Source organism: Carcharodon carcharias, chromosome 4 (genome assembly GCF_017639515.1).
Source record: "Carcharodon carcharias isolate sCarCar2 chromosome 4, sCarCar2.pri, whole genome shotgun sequence".
NCBI classification, from domain to species: Eukaryota; Metazoa; Chordata; class Chondrichthyes; order Lamniformes; family Lamnidae; genus Carcharodon; species Carcharodon carcharias.
In genome coordinates, this window is record NC_054470.1 from 189064996 (window position 1) to 189091175 (window position 26180).

At 47.8% G+C, this 26180-nt stretch overlaps 1 protein-coding gene across 1 annotated transcript in view; it reads right to left on the reverse strand.

The window, feature by feature from the left end:
• Positions 1–26180, reverse strand: part of LOC121277293 (G protein-coupled receptor kinase 5-like) — a 142484-nt gene that overhangs the window by 19900 nt on the left and 96404 nt on the right. The window contains exons 5-9 of the mRNA XM_041186571.1: positions 25226–25326; positions 13283–13375; positions 10822–10885; positions 7055–7195; positions 1710–1900 (exon numbers count right to left, since the gene is read on the reverse strand). Coding sequence (XP_041042505.1) covers positions 1710–1900; positions 7055–7195; positions 10822–10885; positions 13283–13375; positions 25226–25326 — 590 coding nt within the window. The remainder of the gene's footprint in view (positions 1–1709; positions 1901–7054; positions 7196–10821; positions 10886–13282; positions 13376–25225; positions 25327–26180) is intronic.

Below are 26180 nucleotides of genomic sequence, written 5' to 3' on the forward strand. Positions count from 1 at the left end.
AGCGAGAGTGAGAGAGAGGGGGGCACAGAGCGAGAGTGAGAGAGAGGGGGGCACAGAGCGAGAGTGAGAGAGAGGGGGGCACAGAGCGAGAGTGAGAGAGAGGGGGGCACGGAGCGAGAGTGAGAGAGAGGGGGGCACGGAGCGAGAGTGAGAGAGAGGGGGGCACGGAGCGAGAGTGAGAGAGAGGGGGGCACGGAGCGAGAGTGAGAGAGAGGGGGGCACGGAGCGAGAGTGAGAGAGAGGGGGGCACGGAGCGAGAGTGAGAGAGAGGGGGGCACGGAGCGAGAGTGAGAGAGAGGGGGGCACGGAGCGAGAGTGAGAGAGAGGGGGGCACGGAGCGAGAGTGAGAGAGAGGGGGGCACGGAGCGAGAGTGAGAGAGAGGGGGGCACGGAGCGAGAGTGAGAGAGAGGGGGGCACGGAGCGAGAGTGAGAGAGAGGGGGGCACGGAGCGAGAGTGAGAGAGAGGGGGGCACGGAGCGAGAGTGAGAGAGAGGGGGGCACGGAGCGAGAGTGAGAGAGAGGGGGGCACGGAGCGAGAGTGAGAGAGAGGGGGGCACGGAGCGAGAGTGAGAGAGAGGGGGGCACGGAGCGAGAGTGAGAGAGAGGGGGGCACGGAGCGAGAGTGAGAGAGAGGGGGGCACGGAGCGAGAGTGAGAGAGAGGGGGGCACGGAGCGAGAGTGAGGGGGGGGCATGGAGCGAGAGCGAGAGAGAGGGGGGCACGGAGCGAGCGAGAGAGAGGGGGGCACGGAGCGAGCGAGAGAGAGAGAGGGGGGGCACGGAGCGAGCGAGAGAGAGGGGGGCACGGAGCGAGCGAGAGAGAGGGGGGCACGGAGCGAGCGAGAGAGAGGGGGGCACGGAGCGAGCGAGAGAGAGGGGGGCACGGAGCGAGCGAGAGAGAGGGGGGCACGGAGCGAGCGAGAGAGAGGGGGGCACGGAGCGAGCGAGAGAGAGGGGGGCACGGAGCGAGCGAGAGAGAGGGGGGCACGGAGCGAGCGAGAGAGAGGGGGGCACGGAGCGAGTGAGAGAGAGGGGGGCACGGAGCGAGAGTGAGAGAGAGGGGGGCACGGAGCGAGAGTGAGAGAGAGGGGGGCACGGAGCGAGAGTGAGAGAGAGGGGGGCACGGAGCGAGAGTGAGAGAGAGGGGGGCACGGAGCGAGAGTGAGAGAGAGGGGGGCACGGAGCGAGAGTGAGAGAGAGGGGGGCACGGAGCGAGAGTGAGAGAGAGGGGGGCACGGAGCGAGAGTGAGAGAGAGGGGGGCACAGAGCGAGAGTGAGAGAGAGGGGGGCACGGAGCGAGAGTGAGAGAGAGGGGGGCACGGAGCGAGAGCGAGCGAGGGGGGGAGGCGGTGGATAGAGAGAGAACACAATTTGGTGACCTGAGTGCTTCTGATGAGAGAAAACAAAGTTGTTAGCATTCATCTTATTCCAATCCCTAACTGGAACTTGATCTGGGCAAAATAATCAAAGGTGGAAGAATAGATACAAACTGATGTTTCACATTCATTGGTTCTGATGAGTTTCTCCACTGGTGATTCCCATGTTCTCCACTAGAGGGATCTGTGTACTGGATCCATAAGGTGGGGTGAATGAGAGAGGGTGGAAATCTCAGTACATAAGGAGAGATAAACCATCGTAAAAAGATATTGTCCAAGCACAAAGCATCACTGACATCCACACACGCGCATGCACAGTCCCTGACACCATTACCTGTACACAATTCTCTCTTTGTGCAAATCCTCAAGCCCACAACAGATCTCGGCAGCGTAGAATATGGCTCTCTTCTCATCGAAACCCGGGGTGCCCATGTTGTAGATGTGAAATTTCAGGTCCCCTCCGTTCATTATGGTTAGTACCAGGCAAAGGGCATCCTTTGTTTCATAGGCGTACGCTAAACTAACCTGAAAAGCAACAGAAAGGCAAACCATTCTCTATAGCAACCTCGTACACACATGCACAGCACCACTTGCACTGGCTCTCTCCACGCTTTTCCTCCCCACCACCATGACCCCCCCAAACCTTTCCATTCCCCATCCGGGGTGGGGGTGGTGGGTGCTGCATAACACATACTTCACTCAAGAGTCAATGCTGCACATCACAGCCCAGCCCAAGGAGTGTTTCGTTCCTTTATGCTTTCATGGGATATGGGTGTTGCTGGCAAGGCAAGTCCAGCATCCCCGATTACACATGAACCGAGCGGCTTGCTAGACCATTTCAGAGACTAGTTACGGGTCAACCATATTGACTGTGGGTCTAGAGTTAAATGTAGTCCAGCTCGGTAAGGATGGCAGATTTCCTTCCCTAAAGGAACCAGATGGGTTTTTACAACAATCGATGATAGTTGCATGGTCACTAGCTTTACAATTCCAGGTTTATTAATTGAATTTAAATTCCACCACGCCGGGGATTTCTTGCCCTGGGCCTCCGGATTGCTAGCCCAGTGACATTACCACTACCCCACCGTTACCCTCACTTTGGCAACTTACCTGATGTGGGAAAGGGATGTTTGTGTGTAAATGTTCACTGGACCGATAATCAGAATCATGTGTGACCCTCTCATCCATACCATTATCAAGGCCAGTTAATTCCACTTCCGTAACATCATGCAGCTCCACCCCTGCTTTAACCCATCTGCTGCTAGATCCCTTTTCCATGCTTTTGTTAGCTCTAGACTTGTTGGCTCTATTCCAACACTCTCCTGGCCGGCCTCCCATCCCCTACCTTCCATAAATTTAAGTATATCCAGAACTCTGCTGCAACTCTGCTCTAGGTCACCCATTACCGCTGCACTAACTGATTTCCACCAAGTCCTGGTTAATTGCTGCCTTGATTTTAAAATTCTCATCTTGGGTTTTAAATCCCTCCATGGCCTCGCCCCTCCCCATTCTGTAACCTCCTCCAGCCCTACAACCCTCCAAGATTATCTGCGCTCACCTAATTCTGGCCACCTCCTGAGCATCCCCGATTTTAATGATGGCTGTATCTTCAGCTGCCTAGGCCCGAAGCTCTGGGATTCCTTCCCGGCACCTCCCCACTTCTCTACCCCTTTCCCCTCCTTTAAGCTGCTCCTTAAAATCTACCTCTTTGACCAAGCTTTTGGTCACCTCTATCAATTTCTCCTTACGTGGCTCAATGTCAAATTTCATTTGCTAAGGGTGTTTTACTATGCTCAAGACGCTATATAAAAGCGAGCTCCAGTTGTGGTCATTCTCAACTAAACCTGAATCAGGGGGGTTGGGTGCATTGGGACAGACTATACCTCTTCAAAAAGAGGCACAGCCATCCCTCATCGCATCAATTTACCATGAACACTAACTAAACTCCTCTCTATTCTTTTCCCCTTACAGTACAGTTGACCCATTGCACCACTAGATGGCACCCTGGTGCTCTGGTCCAGTGGTTTCAGGGTTTCCAATCACAACCCTTCTCCACCATGCCAAAGGTTTTGGTGGAGTCCACTCCTCTCGAATCTCCAGACACTAAAACTGCATTAAGTTCCTAGCATTAAATGGCCACCTTCGCAATTACTTACATTACTTGAATTCAAACAACTGAATAAATACATTTTTTAAATCCATGAAATAAAACCCACAAACAATCAGTTGCACCATGAACAGGTTGGCTCGGAGGTCTTCTATAGTTTGGCCATCTCCAATAGTTAAAGTAAAAAAAATAGATAAATAAAAATAAAAATAGCTGGAAAAGCTCAGCAGGTCCGGCAGCATCTGCGGAGAGGAAGACAGTTAACGTTTCGAGTCCGTATGACTCTTCAACAGAACGAAACATCAACTGTATCGCTCTCCGCAGATGCTGCCAGACCTGCTGAGTTTTTCCAGCTATTTTTATTTTTGTTTTGGATTTCCAGCATCCGCAGTTTTTTTGCTTTTATTCAATAGTTAAAGGCTCACCTCCAGCAAATCCCAGGAGAAAAATCATAAAGGAATTAAACTAAATGGCACTTACTTCATAATAAACTTGCTTTGAATGCTTTTATTCACTGTTTTAAGAATTTTGGAACAAAAGTTGCTTGACTGGCAATTGAGAGTCATCCAGTTGGGTAATGAAAACGCTTATTTGTTTTCCAATTGGCTGGGGAAGGCAGCGGCCCAGAGGATGGGCGAATGCTGCCAATTGCAGGTAATATGATGAAATCTCCAGGGGCATTGTCCAATCAGAGTTGGCTACCCTCCAATCCAATAGGAGGAGGGGGCAAGGCCACGGAGGGATTTGAAAACAGGATCCTTTGATTTAATATCTCACCAAAGATGGCACTGCTACCGTGCGGCACTCCCTCGGCACCGTCCCTTTAACAGTGCGGCACTCCCTCAGTGCTGACTGTGAGTGCCAGCCCAGGTTTTGGGCTCTCGAGCTCAGAAGTGCGATTTGAGTCCACACCCTGATGACTTGGAGGCACAAGTGCTACCCACTGAGCCATGGCTGACAAATTAAGTTGTTTGTAGCCAACCGATACACTGCACAGTTCTGGTGTTAAAACGGAAAATAAAATCCAGAAGACTTTGCTCGTGTGGGTAAGTGTGTGGGAGGGAGTCACATAAGCATGGACGCTGCATGTCGAATTGCTAGTTTTTAAAAAAATTCTTTTCTGAGACGTGGACCTCGCTGGCCCACATTTGTCGTCCATCCCTAATTGCCCTTGAGAACTGAGTGGCTTGCTAGGCCATTTCACAGGGCGTTTAAGAGTCAACCACATGCTGCGGGTCTGGAGACACACAACCAGGAGGCCAGACCAGGTAAGAACAGCAGATTTCCTTTCCTAAAAGGACATTAATGAACATGATTCGTTACGGCAATCGACAATGGTTTCATAGTCATCATCAGACTTTTACTTTCACTATACCTTTTGTTTTGATTTGATTTGATTTTGAATTTTTATTGAACTCAAATGTCACCATCTGTCATGGTGGGATTCGAACCCGGTTCCCCAGAGGGTTACCTTAGGTCTCTAGACCATTAGCCCAGTGACAGTACCACTACCTCCCTCAGCCTGTGCCGTTTTAATTGGAGCAGTTGCCGTGTGCAGGGGGAAGAGGAGGGAAGGGAACGAGAGCAGGACAGTCCGAAGGAAAATATTATATGGCAATTGTCGTAAGCTGCCTTTGCAACCAGCTCAGTGCAGAGGTGAGCATCAGAGACAGAGATCAGGGAACTATGAATTATGTATAATTGTAACTAATGAACTCAACTTAATCTGATCAATAATTCAGCAGCACTTCAGTGGTTCACTAGACTATTTTGCTTGAATAATTCAGCGTCTGTGCAAGGAGCAGGACTGAGTTCAGCTGTGATCTCTCCTGTCCACAAGTTTCCAAAGCCAAACAGTCCAATATTATCTGGATTCACACACGAGGAATGGACACTTGAGTGATGCCACAGGTGGGGTGACAGGAGAGGAGGGAAACCAGCAGAGCCGGGGTTAAGCACTGGGACCCTCGGCGCCAAGAATATACTGGGCCCCATCACACCAACCCCACACAATTGGCCTTTATTGCAAGAGGGCGGTGATGGAGCGGGAAGGGAAAGGGTGGCAGGAGGAGAAATGAAGTATAAACGTAGGGAAGCCTTGCTACATCTGAGTGAGAGCATGCCTAGAGTACCATGTACAGTTTGGGCTCCTTAAGGAGGGATGAACTTACTTTGGAAGCAGTTCAGAGAAGGTTCACTAGGCTGATTCCTGAGATGAAGGGTTTGTCTTATGATGAAAAGGTTGGACAGGTTGGGCCTGTACTCAATGGAGTTTAGAAGAATGAGAGGTGATCTTATTAAAACGTGTAAGATTCTGAGGGGGGCTTGACAGGGTGGATACTGAGAAGATATGGGGAAATCTAGAACTAAGGGGCAGAGTTTCAGAATAAGGCATTGCCCATTTAAAACGATGAGAAATAATTTCTTCTCTCAGGGATGATAGTCTTTGGAATTCTCTACCCCAGACAGCAGTGCAGACTGGGTCAAAGCTGAGAGTTAGATAGATTTTTGATCTCCAAGGGAGTTCAGGGTTATAGGGGGCACGTAGCAAAGTGGAGTTAAGGCCACAATCAGATCAGCCATGATCTTACTGAATAGCAGAGCAGGCTCGAAGGGCCTAACTCCTACTCCTATTTCTTGCGATCTTATGCAACTCCCTCCCCTATGGAACAAACCATCCACCCCTCATTCTCATGCATGCCTCTACCTTGCTCTAATCCCTTAAAACACAAACATCCAATACAACACAGAGAAAAACAGGGCACATGGAATACTTACATTAACGAGGGCAAAGTGGATCATCATGTACTACACAAGCTCATCCAAGGGTTCTTCACCATTCCCTCTCACTATGGAGAATGTCATGGTGGCAAATGGAATCCCTTGGCCCCAGCATAATCCAGCCCTGGGGAACATCGCCCTGGAAATGGATTAACCGGTTTGCTTTGCTGCACCATTGGTGACCATGCCCTCAGCTGCGGAATCCCCTCCCTAAACACCACCCCACCCCCATCTCTCTTTCCTTCTTTGAAGGGCCTATAAAACTTAATTCTGACCATGTCTTCAACCAATTGTCCTACTATCTCCTTATGTGGCTCAGCGTCAAAATTTCATTCAATGGTGATGGCGCAGCGGTGTTGTCGCTGGGCTAGTGATCCAGAGACCCAGGGTAATGCTCTGGGGGACCCGGGTTCGAATCCCGCCACGGCAGATGGTGGAATTTGAATTCAATAAAAAATCTGGAATTAAAAATCTAATGACGACCATGAAACCCATTGTCGATTGTTGTAAAAACCCATCTGGTTCACTAATGTCCCGTCGGGAAATAAATCTGGCCTGGCCTACATGTGACTCCAGACCCACAGCCATGTGGTTGACTCTTAAAATGCCCCCTGAGCAAGGGGGCAATTAGGGATGGGCAATAAATGCTGGCCTAGCCAGCGATGCCCACATCCCGTGGATGAATAAAAAAACTCACCTGAAACATTTTACTGCATTTATGTAAAGGCAAAATGTTTGAGCACAACAAAAATATATATTAATAATTTAAATAAATGTTCAGAGGTACTTACAACAAATCTACTGTTAACTTTTTCTAAGATCTTCTTTTCGTTTAATGCCATGTTCTCTCCTTTCCTTTTTTTTATCCTCTTCTTTTCCAACTTTTTGCATGCATACATTTTCCCTGTTGCACGGACTTGACATGCACATACCTGAACGTGGGGATGAAGCAAAGTGCAGGGTAAGATACAACAATTATTCTCAGTCAGTCCATCTAATTGCTTGGGTTAAGGAGGGAAGGTTAACCACAACAGCAGCCTGAGCCGCCAGGGCTTCTTTGCATCTTATTGGGGTCCTTAATGTCCACCTGACAGGGCTGGGGTGGGGTTCGGGATGCACAGGGCAGTATCCCTGATAATGTCGCACTCCCCTCCCTACTCCGCACCAGCGTCACGGGAGTCTGACACTCTCATCTTCGGGACAGGTGGTTATGGGTTCAACATTCCAGTTCAGAGACTCGATCACGTAATCCAGGCTGACGTTCCCTGTGGAGTCCAGGGGGTGTGTGCTGAACTGTTATAGAATCATAGGAAATCTACAACACAGAAAGAGGCCACTCGGCCCATCGTGTCGGCGCCGGCTGAGAAACGAGGCACCCAACCTTACCCCACTTTCCAGAATTTGGCCTGTAAACTCCTGCAGGTTAGGGCACTTCAGGTGCACACCTTGTCAATGAGGTGAGGGTTTCTGCCTCTAGTACCCTTTCAGGCAGTGAGTTCCAGACCCCCCCACCACCCTCTGGATGAGAAACCTTTTCCTCAATTCTCCTCTAATCTTCCTACCAATCACTTTCAATCTAGGCCCGGTAGTCACTGAGTTCTCTGCTAAAGTAAATAGGCCTTTCTCATCCACTCTATCCAGCCCCCTCACATCTGTACATCTCAATCAAATCGCCCCTTGGCCTCCTCTGTACCAACCTCTTCAATCTCTCCTCATAGCTGCAATTTTCCAGTCCTGGCAACACCCTCATAAATCTCCTCTGAACCTCTCGAATGCAATCACATCCTTCCTGTAATGAGGTGACCAGAACTGCGAACAGTACTCAAGTTGTGGCCTTGATGAATGATTTGTACAGTTCCAGCATAATCTCCCTGCTCTTTTTTCTATGCCTCAGCTAATAAACGAAAGGATTCCATATGCCTTCTTAACCTCCTTCAGGGATCTGTGGGCATTCACTCCAAGGTCTCTCACTTCCTCTACTCCTCTCAGTATTCTCCCATTTATTGTGTAACCCTTTGCCTCATTGGACTTCCCCAGATACGTCACCACCTCACACTACTCTGGGTTGAACTCCACTTGCCACTTTTCTGCCCACCTGACCGGTCCACTGATATCTTCCTGCAGTCTACAGCAATCCTCCTCACAGGCTACCGTGTGGCCAATCTGTCAGAGCTATCATCTTCCAGATGTGACGTTGACCCAAGGCTTGTCTGCTCTCTGAGGCGGCCTTAAAGAACCTGTGTCACTATTTCGGATGAAGGAACAGGAGAGCTATTCCCAGAATCCTGCCCGACATTGATTCCTCAGCTAACATTATCCGGTTATCTGGTTATAATCACATTGGTATTTGCGGGAGCTTGCTGTGCTGAAATTGGACGCTGTGTTTGTTACATTACAACAGTGGCTGCGCTTCAGAAAGCGCTTCAATACCTGTGGAGTGCTTTGCGGTGTTTGGAGGTTGTGAAAGGTGCTACAGAAATGCACATCTCTCTCTCTCTCTCTCTCTCTTTCTCGTTAACCCACAGGGCTTGAATCCCAGAGGTGGGAGATCCACCAGCGTGAACTAAGGCAACACTCTCGATTTTTGCAACGGTCAACTAAGCAACATGTGCTCTCTCTCTCTAAAGTGCCCCAGTGCATCCTGACCAAAAATTAGGGGCAACTATCAACCTTCTAAACCAGTCCTTAGTGGATGTGTGGGTGGGCATATAATGGAGGAAAGGCCTTGCATTTATATTGCAACTTTCATAATCTCAGAATGTCCCAAAGCACTTTACAGCCAGCCAAGTACTGCTGGAATCTAAGAAGCACAACAGCCAGAATGGAAGCTCCCACAAACAGCAATAAAGCACGTGGCTAGGTCATCTGTTATTTTTTTTTTAAACTCATGCGGTTTGAGGGACTAAGTATTGGCCAGGACGCCAAAGGGAACTCGTCTGCTCTTTATTAAAACAAGCCGGAAAGTACAATGGAAGGCCACTCCAACACCGTCCCCTCATCCAGCACTGAGTCGTCTGTCCAGTTCACGCGCTAAGTCCAGAAGTGGGACTTGAACCCAAAATCTTCTGATGGAAAGGTGTCCACAATACTGCTGAGCCAAGCTGACACTTACCAAGTGAAGAAAATCAAAAATCCCTTCAGGAAACAACACCCCCCACACCCCCCCACACCGCCCCAAACCAATGCACCTTTATAAGTGCCAACCAGATACATTGAAGACTCTCCAGGCACTGACTGTACCCAGTTCTTCACTTTCCCATCCTTTCCTCCCTCTGCCTCCCAGAGCTGGCACACGGCTTCATTCCGGAAAAGTCCTGGTCCAGTACAACACTGATACTTGACCACACTGGCATCAAAATCTGTCAAGGAATATTCATCCATTGCTCCTCCCTCCACACACCCCTAACAACTTGGTCTCCTCGTTTAAAGGTGGGATATACCTGCACTGGAGGTAGTTCAGAGAAGGCTCACCAGGCTGATTCCAGGGATGAAGGGCTTGTCTTTTGAGGAAAGGCAGAGCAGGTTGGGCCTGTGCTCACTGGAGTTTAGAAGAACGAGAGATGCTCTTTTTGAAATATACTCGATTCTGAGGGGACCTGACAGGGTGGGTGCCGAAAGGGTGATTTCCCTCGTGGGGAGATCGAGAACCAAGGGGCGTTGTTTCAGAATAAGGCATTGCCCATTTAAAACGATGAGGAGCAATTTCTTCTCTCAGAGGATCTCCAGTCTTTGGAATTCTCCACCCCAGAGAGCATCAGAGGCTGGGTCATTGAATATATTTAAGGCTGAGAGAGACAGGATCTTGAACCGTAGTGGTGGTGGTGGTGGTGGTGGTGGGGGGGGGTCAAGGGTTATGGGCAACAGGTAGGAAAGTGGAGTTGAGGCCAAGATCAAATCAGTTATGAGCTTATTGAATGGCGGAGCAGGCTCGAGGGGCTGAATGGCCTACCGCTGTTCTTATTTCTTATGTTCATGCGCTCTTCAGCCAGATTATCTTTCTCCTTTTTCCTCTGTAGCTTACACATTGCTGGGATACGGTCCACAGACAGCCACCCTCTGATACCACATCCAAGTGACTGTGCGTGCGGCTAGATAAGCGAGTGTCAACTGGCTGTTCAAACACAGGGTGCACCACAGTCAGGGTAGATCCCATCCTCCCTCGACACGCGCCAAACACACTCTACAGCGCTGGGCTCAGCAAATTTAATCTCAACCACAGGGAGCCCCGGTCTGCTTTTATCCTCCCCAAATCGGTATATACCTCCCCGTGTTGTCAGCCAACGGATGGGACCAGATGCCTGAAGGCAAAGTCAGGATCTTCTCGGTCTTTTGTGAGTCTGTCGCTCACTGGCTAAACCTGCTGAATCATCGGTGGGTCCCTTCCCTGACAGCCTAAAGTCACTCGGGACCAGACACGGGGTGGGGGGGGAGGAGAGATGATTCTTGCAGGAAACAGCTTTTTTCCTTCACACGGTCATTATTCTGCCGCTAGACGAGAGAATAACCTTCAAGTACCGCTTCAGCATTCAACCAAATAAACACGATGACCCGCACTCACCTCGCCAAATCCGCCTTTTCCCAGTACTCGATAATGTCGAAAAGTGTTTTTCGTTGCAGGTTGCCTAAAAGATGAGAAGACAGTAAGAGAGGGTACGACTCTAGGAAAAAGGCAAAAAAGGCTCAAGTCAGGATCCAAGAGTGAAAACAGTGCCCTCAGTGGCAAAGCAAAGCTATTTGACACACCCGTGCATGTGCCTGGCTATGCAGGTGGGCACGATGACGATTATAGAGGGCTGACACAAGTCAGGTGAATTGTTGATTGTGGCAAAGGATTCAAATGTCAAAGGCAGAAGATTTAAAAAAAGATAAAACAAGGTGGATTTTTGCTTATAATGTAACATAATAGTGTAAATCACAACAGACTGAACTTGCACGGCGCATTTAATATAATAAAACATTCCAAAGCTTCGCAGGACAGTTCTCAAACAACACCTGACGCCAAGACACACGAGGAGATATTAGGATGAGTGGCCAAAAACTTTGGGAGTGGAGCTAATTGGATAACTCTTTCAAAGGGCCAGCACAGGCCTGATGATGGTCTGAATGGCCTCCTGTGCTGTCCGATTCCATGGTTCTCTAAGTCACCCAGAAGGTTTTCATCAAGACATAATCCAAAATATTTTGGTGGGGAGAACGAGGAAAGGCAACAAACAAAATGGTACAATTTTAAAAAGGGGGTGCCAGCTTGGGTGGGGGGGGGGGGGGGGGGGGGGGCGGGGCCGAGGCGCCGGCAGAGTGGGGGGCAGGCACCGGCGGCGGGGGGGGGCGGGGGACGTAATTCTTCAGCAGCAGGACAATCCGAGTAAGTTGTTAAACAGCGAGAGAGATCCTGGGCTTTGCAAGTAGAGTCGCAGGGTACAAAGGCAAGGAAGTTATGCTAAAGTCTTTAAAAATAACTGGTTAGGCCGCAGCTGGAGTATGGTGTCCAATTCTGGGCAGCACGCTTCAGGAAGGACAGCCATGCCTCGGAGAGAGTGCGGAAGAGGTTTACCGGAATGTCTGTCACACGGACATCCCCAGGGGATTCACCACCACCTCTCTCAAGGGCAACCAAGGACTGGCAACAAATGTTGGGCTTCCCGGGGACATCCACATGCCCTGAACGAGTGAAAAGCCACGGGCAGCGGGGCAGAGGTGGCTGTAATTATGTGCAGGAATCTAGAGAAGCTGGGGTTGTTTCCTTAAGAGGCAGAAGGAGAAGTGGAGGTTTGATGTGTGTTCAAAATTATGAAGCATTTTGATCTTGTAGATAGGGAGAAAACTGTTCACAGTGGCAGGAGGGTTGGTAACCGGAAGACGCAGAGTTAAAAGCACCAGAGGAGGAAGGTGAGATTTTTTTTTAAAACCCAGCAAGTTATCATGATCTGGATTGCACTGACTGAAAGCGTAGCGGAAGCCGATTCCATAATAACTTTCAAAGGGGGGCACTGGATATAGAATTGAAAAAGGAAAAATTTGCAGGGTTACGGGGAGAGGGTAGCAGTGTGGGATTAAATCGGCTAGCTCGTTCACAAAACTGTCACAGACGCACTGAGCCCGAACTGCCTCTCTCTGTGCTGTAAGGTTCTGTGGTGCATTTTATCAGCGAGGCAGGGGGATTTTGTAAAGAAAGGGATAATAGTTCAAAATTCTCAAAACAAAATCCTTGAAACAAAGAGTGAAAAAAATGGGTGAAGCAAAAATCAAGATACAACTGGAGAAAGGGTGGGGGTGGGGGGGGGACGGAATTGGAAAATGTAGTGAGAAAAGCAGGAGCGAGGCTGGAATCAGTTAACAAGTTGTAGGGTGCAATGGCCTTTGGTGGTCCCTCTTACACAGAGTACAGCAGCTGCATTGCCCTCACAGGTAGGGCAGGTTTGCCAAGGCATCATTGACCAACGTGCAGCCCCAGTCTTGCTGCACTGAAGTCTTCGTCAGCCGAGGACTGGCAATTGGATTGGCACTGCAGCGTATTGGCAATGGTCCTGGATCATCACTTGGCGGAGTTCTGTTATCTGGAAGCGATGCGCCAGCAAGAGATAGCAATGGCTGGGGGGGCGTGGCAGGAGGAGAGTGTAAAAGCGAGAAGTTAATTTAAGCACCCGTCAACGTGCTCATAGCAACATCAAGGAAAGAAGTTCGACACCAGCCACTAGTCGGGAAGGGAACACTTGCCTAGGGTAAAGTTTCCCACTAGTGGAGAGAGGGACAGTTGCCAGGGAGACCACTGCCATTCACCCCAAAAGCTCAAGTGATCTGAAAAACAGCTCAGTCTGAACGCAACGGGCTTCTGAACCAGCAGGGCTGCAGACACCAGGTTTGACCTAATCCCTTTACAAACTAAACAGAACATCAGGCGCCAGGAAATCAGGTTCAACCAAATCAGGCACCACTTTACATTCTAAGCTAGACATCAATTTAGTTATCAGGGAGCCTTATCAGTATAGCAAAAGATAATGATGTTCCTTCCAGGACATTACCTTTCTAACCATTTCCACTGTAGGAATCGTGAGAAGTACATACTTTCCTGGTATTCCGTGAATGGTTCACCACCTAGGTAATCATGGACAGCTCTGCAATTAAAATTGGATGAAACTAAAATAAGAGTTACAACTAAAGTTCTAATAGTTACAATAGGGCAATTATCATGGGGAGGACTGAACATTTTGTTCCAACTATAGGGTACAGGTATGGTAGAATAGTGGTTACATTATTGGACCAGTTACCCAGAAGTCTAAACTAACTATCTGGCCACATGACCACAGCTACTGGGAAGTTTAAATTCAACTAATTAAATGAATCTGGAATTAAAACATTAACCTCAGTAACGGTGACCATGAAATTGTTGCAAAAACCCAATCTGGGCCACTAAATGCCCTTTAAGGGAAGGAAATCTGCTGTCCTTACCTTGTCTGGCCTACATGTGACTCCAGACCCACCAGCAATGTGGTTGACTCTTAACTGCCCTCCGAAATGGTCTATAGCAAGCCACTCAGTTCAAGAGCAATCAGGGATGGGCAACCAATGCTGGCCTTGCCAGTGATACCCACATTCTGTGAATGAATTAAAAAAAACAGCTGCGAATCAAACACTTTTAATGAGATTAATCCCTCGAGGTAGGGACCTGGCCGGCAAGGTCAGTGTTTATTGCCCATCCCCTAGCTTGCCCCAAGAACCACTGATCTTTTAAACTGATGAATCCGTTGGCCTCGCTCAGCCATTTTGGGAGGGCTGTGAAGAGTCAACCACATTGGTGTGGGGGTTGGAGTGCCATACAGCCCAGATCCAGTAAGGAAAGCAGACTCTTCCTTCTCCAACCTAAAGGGGATGTCATGTGAACTGTAGGTACTTGCAAAATTAATGAAAACAGTTTCACCAAGAGCAGGCAGTCTTTATTTTGCAAGCACTGGTTATCGTTGGTATATTTTGTGACAAATACTTATTAACTCTGTCACTCAATACTGACGCGTCGCTAGTCAACGCACAGGTGAGCGGGGGAGCGGGATTCATTGAATATATCTTTCCAAGAGCAGACACAAGCACCGATGGGCCAAATGGCTCCCTCCGTATCTTAAGAGCCTACGAATTAGACTAGTCATCGCCCAAAAGGCGAGATCGGTACCAAGGGCCGCAGGATAAGGCAACTCCAAATGAAGAATGGGAGTTGACAAGGTAATCTGGAAGCTGTGATCGGGTAAACCAAGGCTACGATTTTTGCTCTCGACTGGGCTACGGACCCCTGGGATTGGGAATGGGAAACCGGGCAGGACTCCAGTCAAAAAAAATCATTTTCAAAGCCATGCAGGTTGATCATTACATTGTTTTAAAAAAAAAGCCTTTGCCAAGTCTACCTACTTATTATTGAAAATCCTTTATCTGCATGAACTTCTCAATGCCATTTGCCCATATATAAAGGTTCACATTTGGAATGAGAAATTACCGATGTAAATTTTATCCACTGCAATTACACACCCATTCGAAAATAAAAACAACAATGGTCCGGATAAACAAATCTACCAGCGGTTGACCACCAAGCTAGCCAGACCACCAGTCAATAGGACTGATAAATAATGAAACCACCGCTCAGACTAAGTATATCATATAAGATATGAGTAAACAATGCAGAGAAAGTCTGCCCTGCAACTCTTCTCGAGGATGGCTTGCTCAGCCACTTTAAAGGGCAATTAAAAGTCAAAAACATTGGTGTAGCACTGGATCGGGATGGGCGGCATAGTGGCAACATCAATAGACAGGGGCCCAGGCCTACGCTTTGACACGGGTTCAAATCCCACCACGGCAGTTGGTGGAATTTAAATTCAATTCATAAAAAAATTGGTATATAAAGCTAGTCTCAGAGATGGTGACCATGAAACTATCATAAATTGTCCTAAAAACCAAACCTGGTTCACTAATGTTCTTTAGGGAAGGAAATCTACCATCTGGTCTGGCCTACACGTGACCCACAGCAACGTGGTTGACTCTTAACTGCCCTCTGAAATGGCCGAGCAAGCCATTCAGTTCAAGGGCAATTAGGGATGGGCAACAAATGCTGGCCTTTCCAGTGACACCCACATCCCATGAAAGAATAAAGAAGAGCAAGGACAGCAGATTTCCTTCCCTTTAATTCTAGGTACTACTTGGTAAAGAAAAGGGAAATAATTTCCTCAAGGGCTCTTCTGCCAAATCGTAATAAAAAATCGATCTAGCCTTTTTTTTTTAAAAAAAGGCAGGAACAGATGATAGGATTTTTCTTTTTCGCACAAATAGATTAGCAACACACAATTTTGAGCATTGTTGCATCTGGTCAATGAATTAATCAGGCTTATTTTTTTTTTGTTTACTGTTGAATTAAACCATCTCAGATCAGCAATGCTCAAATGGTCCACGACTTGCTCCAAGTGTCGCTCACTCCTATTTCCCTTTCCCCTTGTACCCATTCAAGATTTTGCTGACTGGAACAATCCACTCCTGGTCGGCCTCTCATTTTCCACCCTCTGTAAACCTCTGCCCTCCCCAAAACCCTGCCGCCTATTTCCTGATCCACGCCATTGGGGATAAGGTGGAAAATGGTTACGTGCTGCAACAGGACGGATTCTAAACAACTCGCGAGTTGAGGCAGATCATCAGCCTTGACCTGACTGGATGTCAAAACAAACCTCAAGTGGCTGGTTGGCCTACTCGTGCTTCTATTGCTTATGCTCCATCTGCCCGCTGTTCCTGTGCTTGCTGGCCTACACCGAGATTGTCCAGCAGAAAGGGGTTTCCAATTGTAAAATGGGTTTCAAAGCCATCCACAGGTTGTCAGCAGTAGCAGCATTGGAGGTAGACAGGGCAATCCACCACAAGGCTACAGCAGGAAACCATGTCATAAGATTCAATCCCACATCACCAAGGACTATACTGTGTCCAGTTTTAATGATCTTATTCGAAAAAGGATATAATTGCGGCAGCAGCAGTTCAGAGGAGGTTCACTCAGCTCATTCCTGGAATGAAAGGTTTATTTTATGGAGAAAGATTGGATAGGTTGGGAATGAGGCAATCTTATCGAAACATACAAGATGCTGAAGGGACTTGATAGGGTGGATACTGGGTGGATGTTTCCTCTCGTAGGAGACTAGAACAAGGGGAAAGGGTTTAAAAAACAACAGGCCCGTCTCCATTTTAAGAGAGAGATGAGGAGAAAATTTTTCTTTGAGAGCCGTTAGTCTGTGGAATTATCCTCCCCAGAAAGCAGTAGAGACTGGGTGATTGAGTATTTTCAAGGCCGAGATAGACAGGTTTTTGATGGACAAGGGAGTCAAGGGTTATGGGCACAGGTAAGCGGAGTTGAGACACAACCAGGTCAGCCATGATCTAATCGAATGGTGGAGCAGGCTCAAAGAGGCCGAATGGCCTGCTCCTGCTCCTAAGTCCTCTGTTCCTTGGACGCAGGATGTAAGCACACATACGGTAGCCTACTTAGATTTTGAAGGGCAAGAATAGGACGGTAGTAAAGGGATGTCCTCCAAGATGGTCATAAAGCATTCATCATTGCTTTTCTTTGATCCACTTACTACTTTCCCTCATCTGATCACTCTTGTCTGTGACTGATGTTATCATCTTAGAAGATGGGGAAGCTTCCTTAATGTAATCTGCTCTAACCATCACACCATGATTGAACCACCATCTCCTCCTCCCCTTCCCCTCCCCTCCCCCCACCACCCCACCCACCCGCCACACCATCACCACCTCCAACCCCATGTCCACGGCACCAGGTAAATTCAGCCCCTCGTCTCCAGAGCGGGACTTGAACTCAAAGCTCTGACTCAGAGACGAGTGCGCTACCTACCCACCGAGTCCCGGCTGACAAAAGGAGTGAGCAGCGGCATTGTGAAAAGCAGGAGTGGTTCAATGGCAAAGGGGATGATGTACAAGGCAAGATTCAGGTCGTAATGGAGGAGGAGTAAAAAAAAGAAAAACAATCCCTCTGTTTTTCTCTCTCCGCTGATGCTGTCGATTATTTTAGGTTTCCAGCATGTGCGGCATTTTGCTTTCGATTTGAAGTGTGCTTTGGAACAGGGCAGCCAGAGACCGCTATTCTTAAATTACTAATCTTGCTCAGCAAGGGAGAGCAAATAGTAAAAATCTGTTGACAACACAAAGGAAAGGACTGGGAGATCCAGAAATGTAGTGGATATTATGGGGCCACATCCACTGGATTTTCAGAGGCTCAGTCTACCTGGGACCAGGGAACTGCGGTGAAACCCTGCAGAATAGCAGAGAAGATTGAACGGATTGGTAACAGGGTTAAAGCAAAATACTGGGGATGCTGGTCCTGAAGATGAGTCACATGGACTCGAAATATTAACGCTGTTTCCCTCTTGCCGATGCCGTCAGACCTGCTGACTTTTCCCAGCATTTTCCATGTTTATTATCGGCTGGGAGAATTGTTGCAAACAGTTTTTAAACCAAGTTTTCCACATACACAATGAATGGATTCCTTCACATTTGCAAAGGCCACACAGGATTTGCATATCGATAGCAATGCTGTGTCCAGGTGCTCATTTGACATTGCTAGCCTACTCGCCAATGTGCCACTTGAGGAAGACATGGATATTTGCGCTGCAGCACTATATTATGGGGATCGCGATCTGCCACCTTTGTGTGAATCAGTATTCATTAAAATTACGAACTTGGCAACTTGCATAGTTGAGTTCAGTGTTAATGACACCATGTATGTACAAATAGATGGTGTTGCCATATTTGTTGGTTTCCACGAGAAACGAGTCTTCGATGGAATGACACCTAACCTCCTACGTCTCGCATATTTCCTGTTTGTGGATGATATGCTTGCTATATTTAAATCTGCAACTGCATGTAATAATTTCCTAAGCCCACTGACTTAATGGGCTCCATCTTGCACTCAAATCCACTAATGAAATGGAGCTGTCAAATGAACTCCCTGATGTACTAGTGAAAACTCTACCAGGGAATTCTCTACCATGGTCTACCACAAGCCTACCTTCACTCGTCAATATATGTGTTCGGATTCTTACACTTCCACACTCTAAGATTGGTCTTATTGGCAACCCTGTAATAGGGTCCAAGCCATTTGCTCACCACACAAGCTTGATGCTGAAATAGGGCACATCAAAGGCATCCTGCAGGATAATGACTACCCTGATCAGATCCTTTCACACTATATATCACGCAAACTCACCAGCAGACCTAAGGCTGTCACATTTGGCCCTGAAAAGTGCCCAGTCTACCTCAGCTTACCCTAGAAGGGCAAGTTATCTCAAGAACTTCAACAACAGGTGAAGCTAGCTGTTTCAAACTGCTATGCAGCAGCAGCACAAGTGGTATTTGCCACTAACAGAACGTTGCCGTCAAGCCAAAAAGATGTCTTACCTAGCATGCAAATGAGTAAAGTGGTGTATGAATTTCAGTGCCAGTGTGGTGTTAGGTATGTAGGCCATTCATACTAAATACTGGTGGATCATTTCAAACAGCATGTCCCAGCCGCTGTTCACAACAGGCAAGGTGGAGACCATAACAAAAACAGAATTACCTGGAAAAACTCAGCAGGTCTGGCAGCATCGGCGGAGAAGAAAAGAGTCGACGTTTTGAGTCCTCATGACCCTTCGACCGAACTCGAGTTCGGTCGAAGGGTCATGAGGACTCGAAACGTCGACTCTTTTCTTCTCCGCCGATGCTGCCAGACCTGCTGAGTTTTTCCAGGTAATTCTGTTTTTGTTTTGGATTTCCAGCATCCGCAGTTTTTTTGTTTTTATCTAAGGTACAGACCATACCCAACTAGCCCATGCTTGCAAAACTCAAAACAGTGCCCAAAATTAGATGTGATCCCATGATTGGGCAGCATTTGCTAAATAATCGTCAGGTTGCTAGGAATTACATTGACAATGAATTTAAGATTGCCAGTTGGGTTCGCAGTGTGGCACATTCGCTGCACTGGAAGCTAAGTATATTGATATGCAGGAGCTTGCTCTTTGCAGACAGAAAGGACATGTATACACATTGCACCTGTTTCAGCTAAACAAAATTAGTGACAGCCATTCACTGACTCATTCCCCAGGGCAATGCCTTGGCCAATCAGGGTCAAGCTACCTGGTTTAAATTTCAAACTGAGTGGCAGTTAACTGCCAGTCATCATCACTGGTGCATTCTCCATGGCAATGCCTCTACCAGAGTCCACTTGCCAATCAATCAGCACTCTCTTCTCATACAGTACAAATTGTTGTTCTCCCCTTTTTTTGGTATTCTTGCAAAGTGTCCTGAAGAGTGCAAGGCAAAAAGCTTAGCCACGTCTCCTTTTTCAGCAATACTCAAGAAGCTTTCCTGAAACTGCTGAAAGTCTAGGCCTGAACACAATGGTTTCAGCAGCTCCCGACCCCTTCCCTCCATATTTCCGATAGAGTCCCTAATCCTTCTCTGCACCCCCACAGGAAACAATAATGTCTCCACTCTCATTCATCGCAGGCTTGCCCCTTTTGAACAAATTTATGCACTTCAAGCTTACTGGACAGCATAATAACCTCCTTGGTGGCCCTCACTGGACAGGATTATTCTCTCCTTCCATAGCGCAGATTTATCAGCTTTCCTCAGCTGTCTTAGTTTTTGTATACCTTCATAGGATGTGGGTGTTGCTAGCAAGCCCAGCATTTGTTACCCAACCCTAACTGCCTTTGAACCGAGCGGCTTGCTAGGCTACATTTCAGAAGGCAGTTAAGAGTCAACCACATTGTTGTGGGTCTGGAGTCACTTGTAAGCCAGACCAGGTAAGGAGGGCAGATTTCCCTCCCTATAGGGGATTCGTGAACCAGATGTTTGTGTGCACAACAACAAATGATAGTTTCATGGTCATCATTGCTGAGACTAGCTTTCAATTCCAGATCTTTTTTTTATTCATTCACGGGATGTGGGCGTCGCTGGCTGGGCCAGCATTTATTGCCCATCCATAGTTGCCCTTGAGAAGGTGCTGGTGAGCTGCTACCTTGAACTGCTGCGCTCCGTGTGGTGTAGGTACACTCACGCACTGTGAGGAGGTGAGTTCCAGGATTTTGACCCGGCAACAGCGAAGGAATGGCAATATATTTCCAAGTCAGGATGGTGAGTGACTTGGAGGGGACCTTCAAGGTGGTGGTGTTCCCATCTATCTGCTGCCCTTGTCCTTCTAGGTGGCAGTGGTTGTGGGTTTGGAAGGTGCTGTCTAAATAGCCTTGGTAAATTCCTGCAGTGCACCTTGTAGATGGTACAAACTGCTGCTACTGTGCGTCGGTGGTGGAGAGAGTGAATGTTTGTGGATGTGGTGCCAATCAAGCGGGCTGCTTTGATGTCTGAAGCTTCAGTGTTGTGGGAGCTGCACTCATCCAGGCAAGTGGAGAGTTTTCCATCACACTCCTGACTTGTGCCTTGTAGATGGCGGACAGGCTTTAGGGAGTCATGGGGTGAGATACTCGTCACAGGACCCCTAGCCTCTGACCTGCTCTTGTAGCCACAGTATTTATATGGCTGGTCCAGTTCAGTTTCTGGTCAATGATAACCCCTAGGATGTTGATAGTGGGGGTTCAGTGATGGTAATGCCATTGAACATCAAGGGGTGATGGGTGATTGTTGGAGATGTTCATTGCCTGACACTTGTGTGGCGCAAATGTTACTTGCCACTTGTCAGCCCAAGCCTGGATATTGTCCAGGTCTTGCTGCATTTGGACATGGACTGCTTCAGTATCTGAGGAGTAGCGAATGGTGCTGAACATTGTACAATCATCAGCGAACATCCACACTTCTGACCTTATGAGGGAAGGAAGGTCACTGATGAAGCAGCTGAAGATGGTTGGGCCTAGAAGACTACCCTGATGAACTCCTGCAGTGATGTCCTGCAGCTGAGATGACTGACCTCTAACAAACACAATCATCTTCCTTTGTGCTAGGTATGACTTCAACCAGCAGAGAGTTTTCCCCCGATTCCCATTGACTCCAGTTTTACTAGGGCTCCTTGACGCCACACTCGGTCAAATGCGGCCTTGATGTCAAGGGCATTCACTCTCACCTCACCTCGAGAGTTCAGCTTATTTAGCTCATTTTATTAACTGAATTTAAATTGCATGAGTTGCAGTGGTGGGATTTGAACCCATGTCCCCAAAGCATTAACCTGGGCCTCTGACTAGATTGCTAATGCGCTACACCACCATCTCCCCCAGTACACTACCCTCCAGTTCTGTAAAGCATTAATATCCTTCCCTGCTAATCCATTCTTAAGTGTACAAGCTTATTACGCACAGCATTCTCTCCAATTCCCTGTAGACACATAAACACACATTACAGAAATGGAAACTCTTCCAGAGCTTGTTCCCCCTCTCTGGTGTTTGCAGCAAAACACGTAGGAACAAGATTCAAGAAAAGCAAAACTTCCCTTCAGCACAGCCCCATTGGCACATTCTTTCCATTATTCACCTCCCCACTGAGAGGAAGTGGGGGGGGCGATGGGGTGAAGGGGTTGGAAAAACATCAAAAATGCTTGCCTTTCCCCAGGGAATGAGTGGAACTGAGCTGACAGGGCAGTAAGTGGTAGCTGATGGGAGCCAGCAATCCAGCGCAGGATTGCAACTCCGCTCTTTTCCCTCTTACAGGTCTCAAGTGTAGTCTGGAGTCACCACAGCGTCTGCTCAAACCCATGGGATCGCCAGCGCTCAGAGCTCCCTATGGCCCTACCACTCACTCCACACAACCCTAACCCTCCTTCGCCAAGGGGTTGCCCCAAAGGATGTTAAACCAATCCCCTCCGCAAATCAAATCATTAGGAAACCTCCTGGAAGTAACACAGATAAAAAGATCGAGTCCAGTTATTGTTCTGATTTTAGTTATTACATTAGATACAATTTTCTGGAACTTCGCTTATGTGGCAAGACAAGAGAAGTTGCAATTGTTCTCAGAGTAGAGAAGGCTGAGTGGAGATTTAAGTGCAAATTATGAAGGGTTTAGATGGGGTAATTATCACAGAATCAGAATCACAGAGCAGAAGAGGCCCTTCGGCCCATCAAGTCTGCACCGACAAATGAGAAACACCTGACCTACCTACCTAATCCCATTTACCAGCACTTGGCCCATTGCCTTGAATGTTATGACGTGCCAAGTGCTCATCCAGGTACTCTTTAAAGGATGTGAGGCAACCTGCCTCCACCACCCTCCCAGTCAGCGCATTCCAGACCGTCACCACCCTCTGGGTAAAAAGGTTTTTCCTCACATCCCCCTAAACCTCCTGCCCCTCACCTTGAACTTATGTCCCCTCGTGACTGATCCTTCAACTAAGGGGAACAGCTGCTCCCTATCCACCCTGTCCATGCCCCTTACAATCTTGTACACCTCCATCAGGTCGTCCCCCAGTCTTCTCTGCTCCAATGAAAACAACCCAAGTCTATCCAACCTCTCTTCATAACTTAAATGTTTCATCCCAGGCAACATCCTGGTGAATCTCCTCTGCACCCCCTCCAGTGCAATCACATCCTTCCTATAATGTGGCGACCAGAACTGCACACAGTACTCCAGCTGTGGCCTCACCAAGGTTCTACACAACTCCAACATGACCTTCCTACTTTTGTAATCTATGCCTCGATTGATAAAGGCAAGTGTCCCATATGCCCTTTTCACCACCCAACTAACATGCCCCTCTGCCTTCAGAGATCTATGGACACACAGGTCAAAGTCCCTTTGTTCCTCAGAACTTCCTAGTGTCATGCTGTTCATTGAATACTTGCTTGTCAAAGTACTCCTTCCAAAGTGTATCACCTCACACTTTTCAGGGTTAAATTCCATCTGCCACTAATCTGCCCATCTGACCATCCTGTCTATATTTTCCTGTAGCTCAAGACACTCAACCTCACTGTTAACCACCCGGTCAATTATGAAAAACTGTTTCCAACCACAGAAGGATCAGGGGAGCCAGGTTTAAGGAAATCAATGAAAGAACAAAAGGGAGGCAATGGCTTTTTACAAAACGTATTATCACAATCCGGAATGCACTGCCTGAGAAAACAACTTTGAAAAGGTAAGTGGATAAAATGGGAAAAAAGATTACAGGGCTCCAGTTATGGTAGTGGCTGCTCAATCACTGAGCATGTACAAGACAGAAATCGATAGACTTCTGTATACTAATGACATCAAGGGATATGGGGACAGTGAGGAAAAATGGCAGAGAGGCAGATGATCAGCCGTGATCTGTTTGAATGGTGGGACAGGCTCGATGGGCCAAATGGACTCCTGCTCCAATGTTCCTTTGAAAGGGCGAAGGAGTGGGATTAATTAATTGGTTAGCTTTTTCAAACAGCCGGCACAGGTACAATGGGCCAAGTGGCCTCCTCCATGCTGTATCGCTCTGTTTTCCTGCTGGATTAAATGGGGCAATTCCCTCCCCCAACCCCATTTAATCCAACAGAGCCCCAGAGCGAGCGTGTGATCGGTAAACCTTTACTCCAAGCTTGGTGACATCAGTCTGGGTGAGCCAGGACCGCGTGCGATATAGGAAGGTTAACCAACGAGGTTTTCTGCAATTGTCAAACTCGGGAGGGCGGCTGATAATAAAAACAAACGCTTGGCAAAAGACCAGCCTGGTTTGTTCCACTGTGGGCTTCATTCGCTGTGACTAGCAAGGGGGTCTTTACCCAATGCCCCCCACCCCCCCCCGCCAAACTTTGGCTTGTTGCGCTTGGCCAGCTTGCTACATGTGTCTGCCTTAAAGGGAACATTCCTTGCGTGCAGCCTGTTTCTTCCCTGTGTGGCACATCCCCTATTCTTGGGTTGTTGCGCACTTGTGCAGCTCAGAGGGAACACAGGTCCTTACAGGAAGTAATGCCGCAGAAAACTACCCTGAGGCTCCACCACCCCCCCCCCTCAAAAATCACTTCCAACACCTATAAACCATATTCAAGCATCCTCACTTCTTCCAGTGTAGAGGATGATTCGAGCACAAGTTTCTCAGGCAAGGTTTCGATTCCAATATGGCAGGGCTTTCACTCATTCACCCTTTCCTTTCCCCACCTCGTCAAAAGGAGTTACTCCAAGTTTCAAGACGTCATTCAAATAGGGCAGGCCGACACCCAGCATCGAAAGCATAGAAACTTCTGTGCGCGTAGGAGCTGGTTGACAAGGTGTCAGGAGTGCTGGGGTTCAAGCTGTACCAATAGTTGGCCATCGTGCACGTTTCAGCCTGGATTTGCCACGCTCGCCCACCACTGTTTTGCTCATAAAATTGTACAGCACAGAAGGAGGTCGTTTGGCCCACTGTGCTTGTACCAGCCCCTTGAAAGAGCTATCCTATTAGTCCCATGCCCCCTGCAATTTTCACCCTTTCAAATTCCCCTTTGAAAAGTACTATTGCTTTTTAAAAATTTTTTTCTTTTTAGTTTATTCGTTCATGGGTTGTGGGCGACATAGGCAAGGTTCAGCATTTATAGTCCATTCTTAATCGTCCTTGAACTGAGTGACTTGCTAGGCCATTTCAGAGGAGCAGTTAAGAGTCAACCACATTGCTGTGTGTCTGCAGTCACATGTAGGCCAGACCAGGTAAGGACAGATTTCCTTCCCTAAAGGACATTAATGAACCAGATGGGTTTTTACAGAAATTAGTGATAGTTTCACGTCACCAACGCTGAGACCACTTTCATTTACGGATTTTTTAATTAACTGAATTTGATTTGAACCCTAGTCACCAAAGCCTGGACCCCTGGATTACAAGTGAAGTAACATTACCCCCACTACAACCACCCTCTCAGTCAGTGCATTCCAGATCAGAACAACTGCTCAAGAATAATTCTCTTCTCCCACCCATGGTCACGTGTTGATCCGTCCTATAAACCACCTCTTCTTGGCTTCCTTTTTCCAATTGGGTATAGGGTCCGTAATGTCAAGTGTAGAGAACCATGACTTACTTCACGCACTCTGTGAAGATTTCCTTACAAGGGCTCTGCTCCAGTTTCTCCTTACACTGCTTCACCGTCTCCACAGACACTTCAGGTAAGTGGGCCACTGACTGCAAATTAACAACACCAGCATTGTGAAGGTAATTTAATCAGCAACGATAACTTGTATTCATTTAACACATGCAACACAGTAAAACATCCCAAGGTGCTTCACAGGAGCATTATCAAACAAAATTTGACGCCGAGCCACAGAACGAGACACAAGGCCAGACGATCAAGAGCTTAATTCAAAGAGGTAGGTGCTGAGGAGGTGTCTCGAGGGAAGAGGGAGGGGTTTCAGAGCTTAGGTCCCAGGCAGCTGGAAGGCTCAGCCACCAGCAGTGGAGCTGTGAAAATTTGAGATGTGCAGGAGTCCAGAGCTCAACATTTCAGAGGGTTGTGAGGCTGGAGGAAATTACTGAGATGGGGAGGGATGAGGCCTTGGAGGCATTTGAAAATGAGGATGCAAATTTTAAAGTTGATGCGCTGCCGGGCCAGGAGCCAAAGTAAGTCAGCGAATCATAGAATGGCTACGACACAGGAGGCAGCCATTCGACCCATCCCATCCATGCTGGCCCTCTGCAAGAACAACTCACTAGTCCCGCTCCCTCGTCTTCTCCCTGTAAGTCCTACAAATTATTTTTGCCTCAGGTTAAAAAAAGATGAGCGTGACAGGATAATAGTTGGGATATGGGCTGCAGAATTTAGAATGGATGAACGTGACAGGATGATAGTTGGGATATGGGCTGCAGAATTTAGAATGGATGAACGTGACAGGATGATAGTTGGGATATGGGCTGCAGAATTTAGAATGGATGAACGTGACAGGATGATAGTTAGAGTAAGGGCTGCAGAGTTTAGGATGAGGTCAAATTTACAGAGCGAGGTTGGCCAGGGCCTCTGTCTAAATCAGTTCCCTGTACTG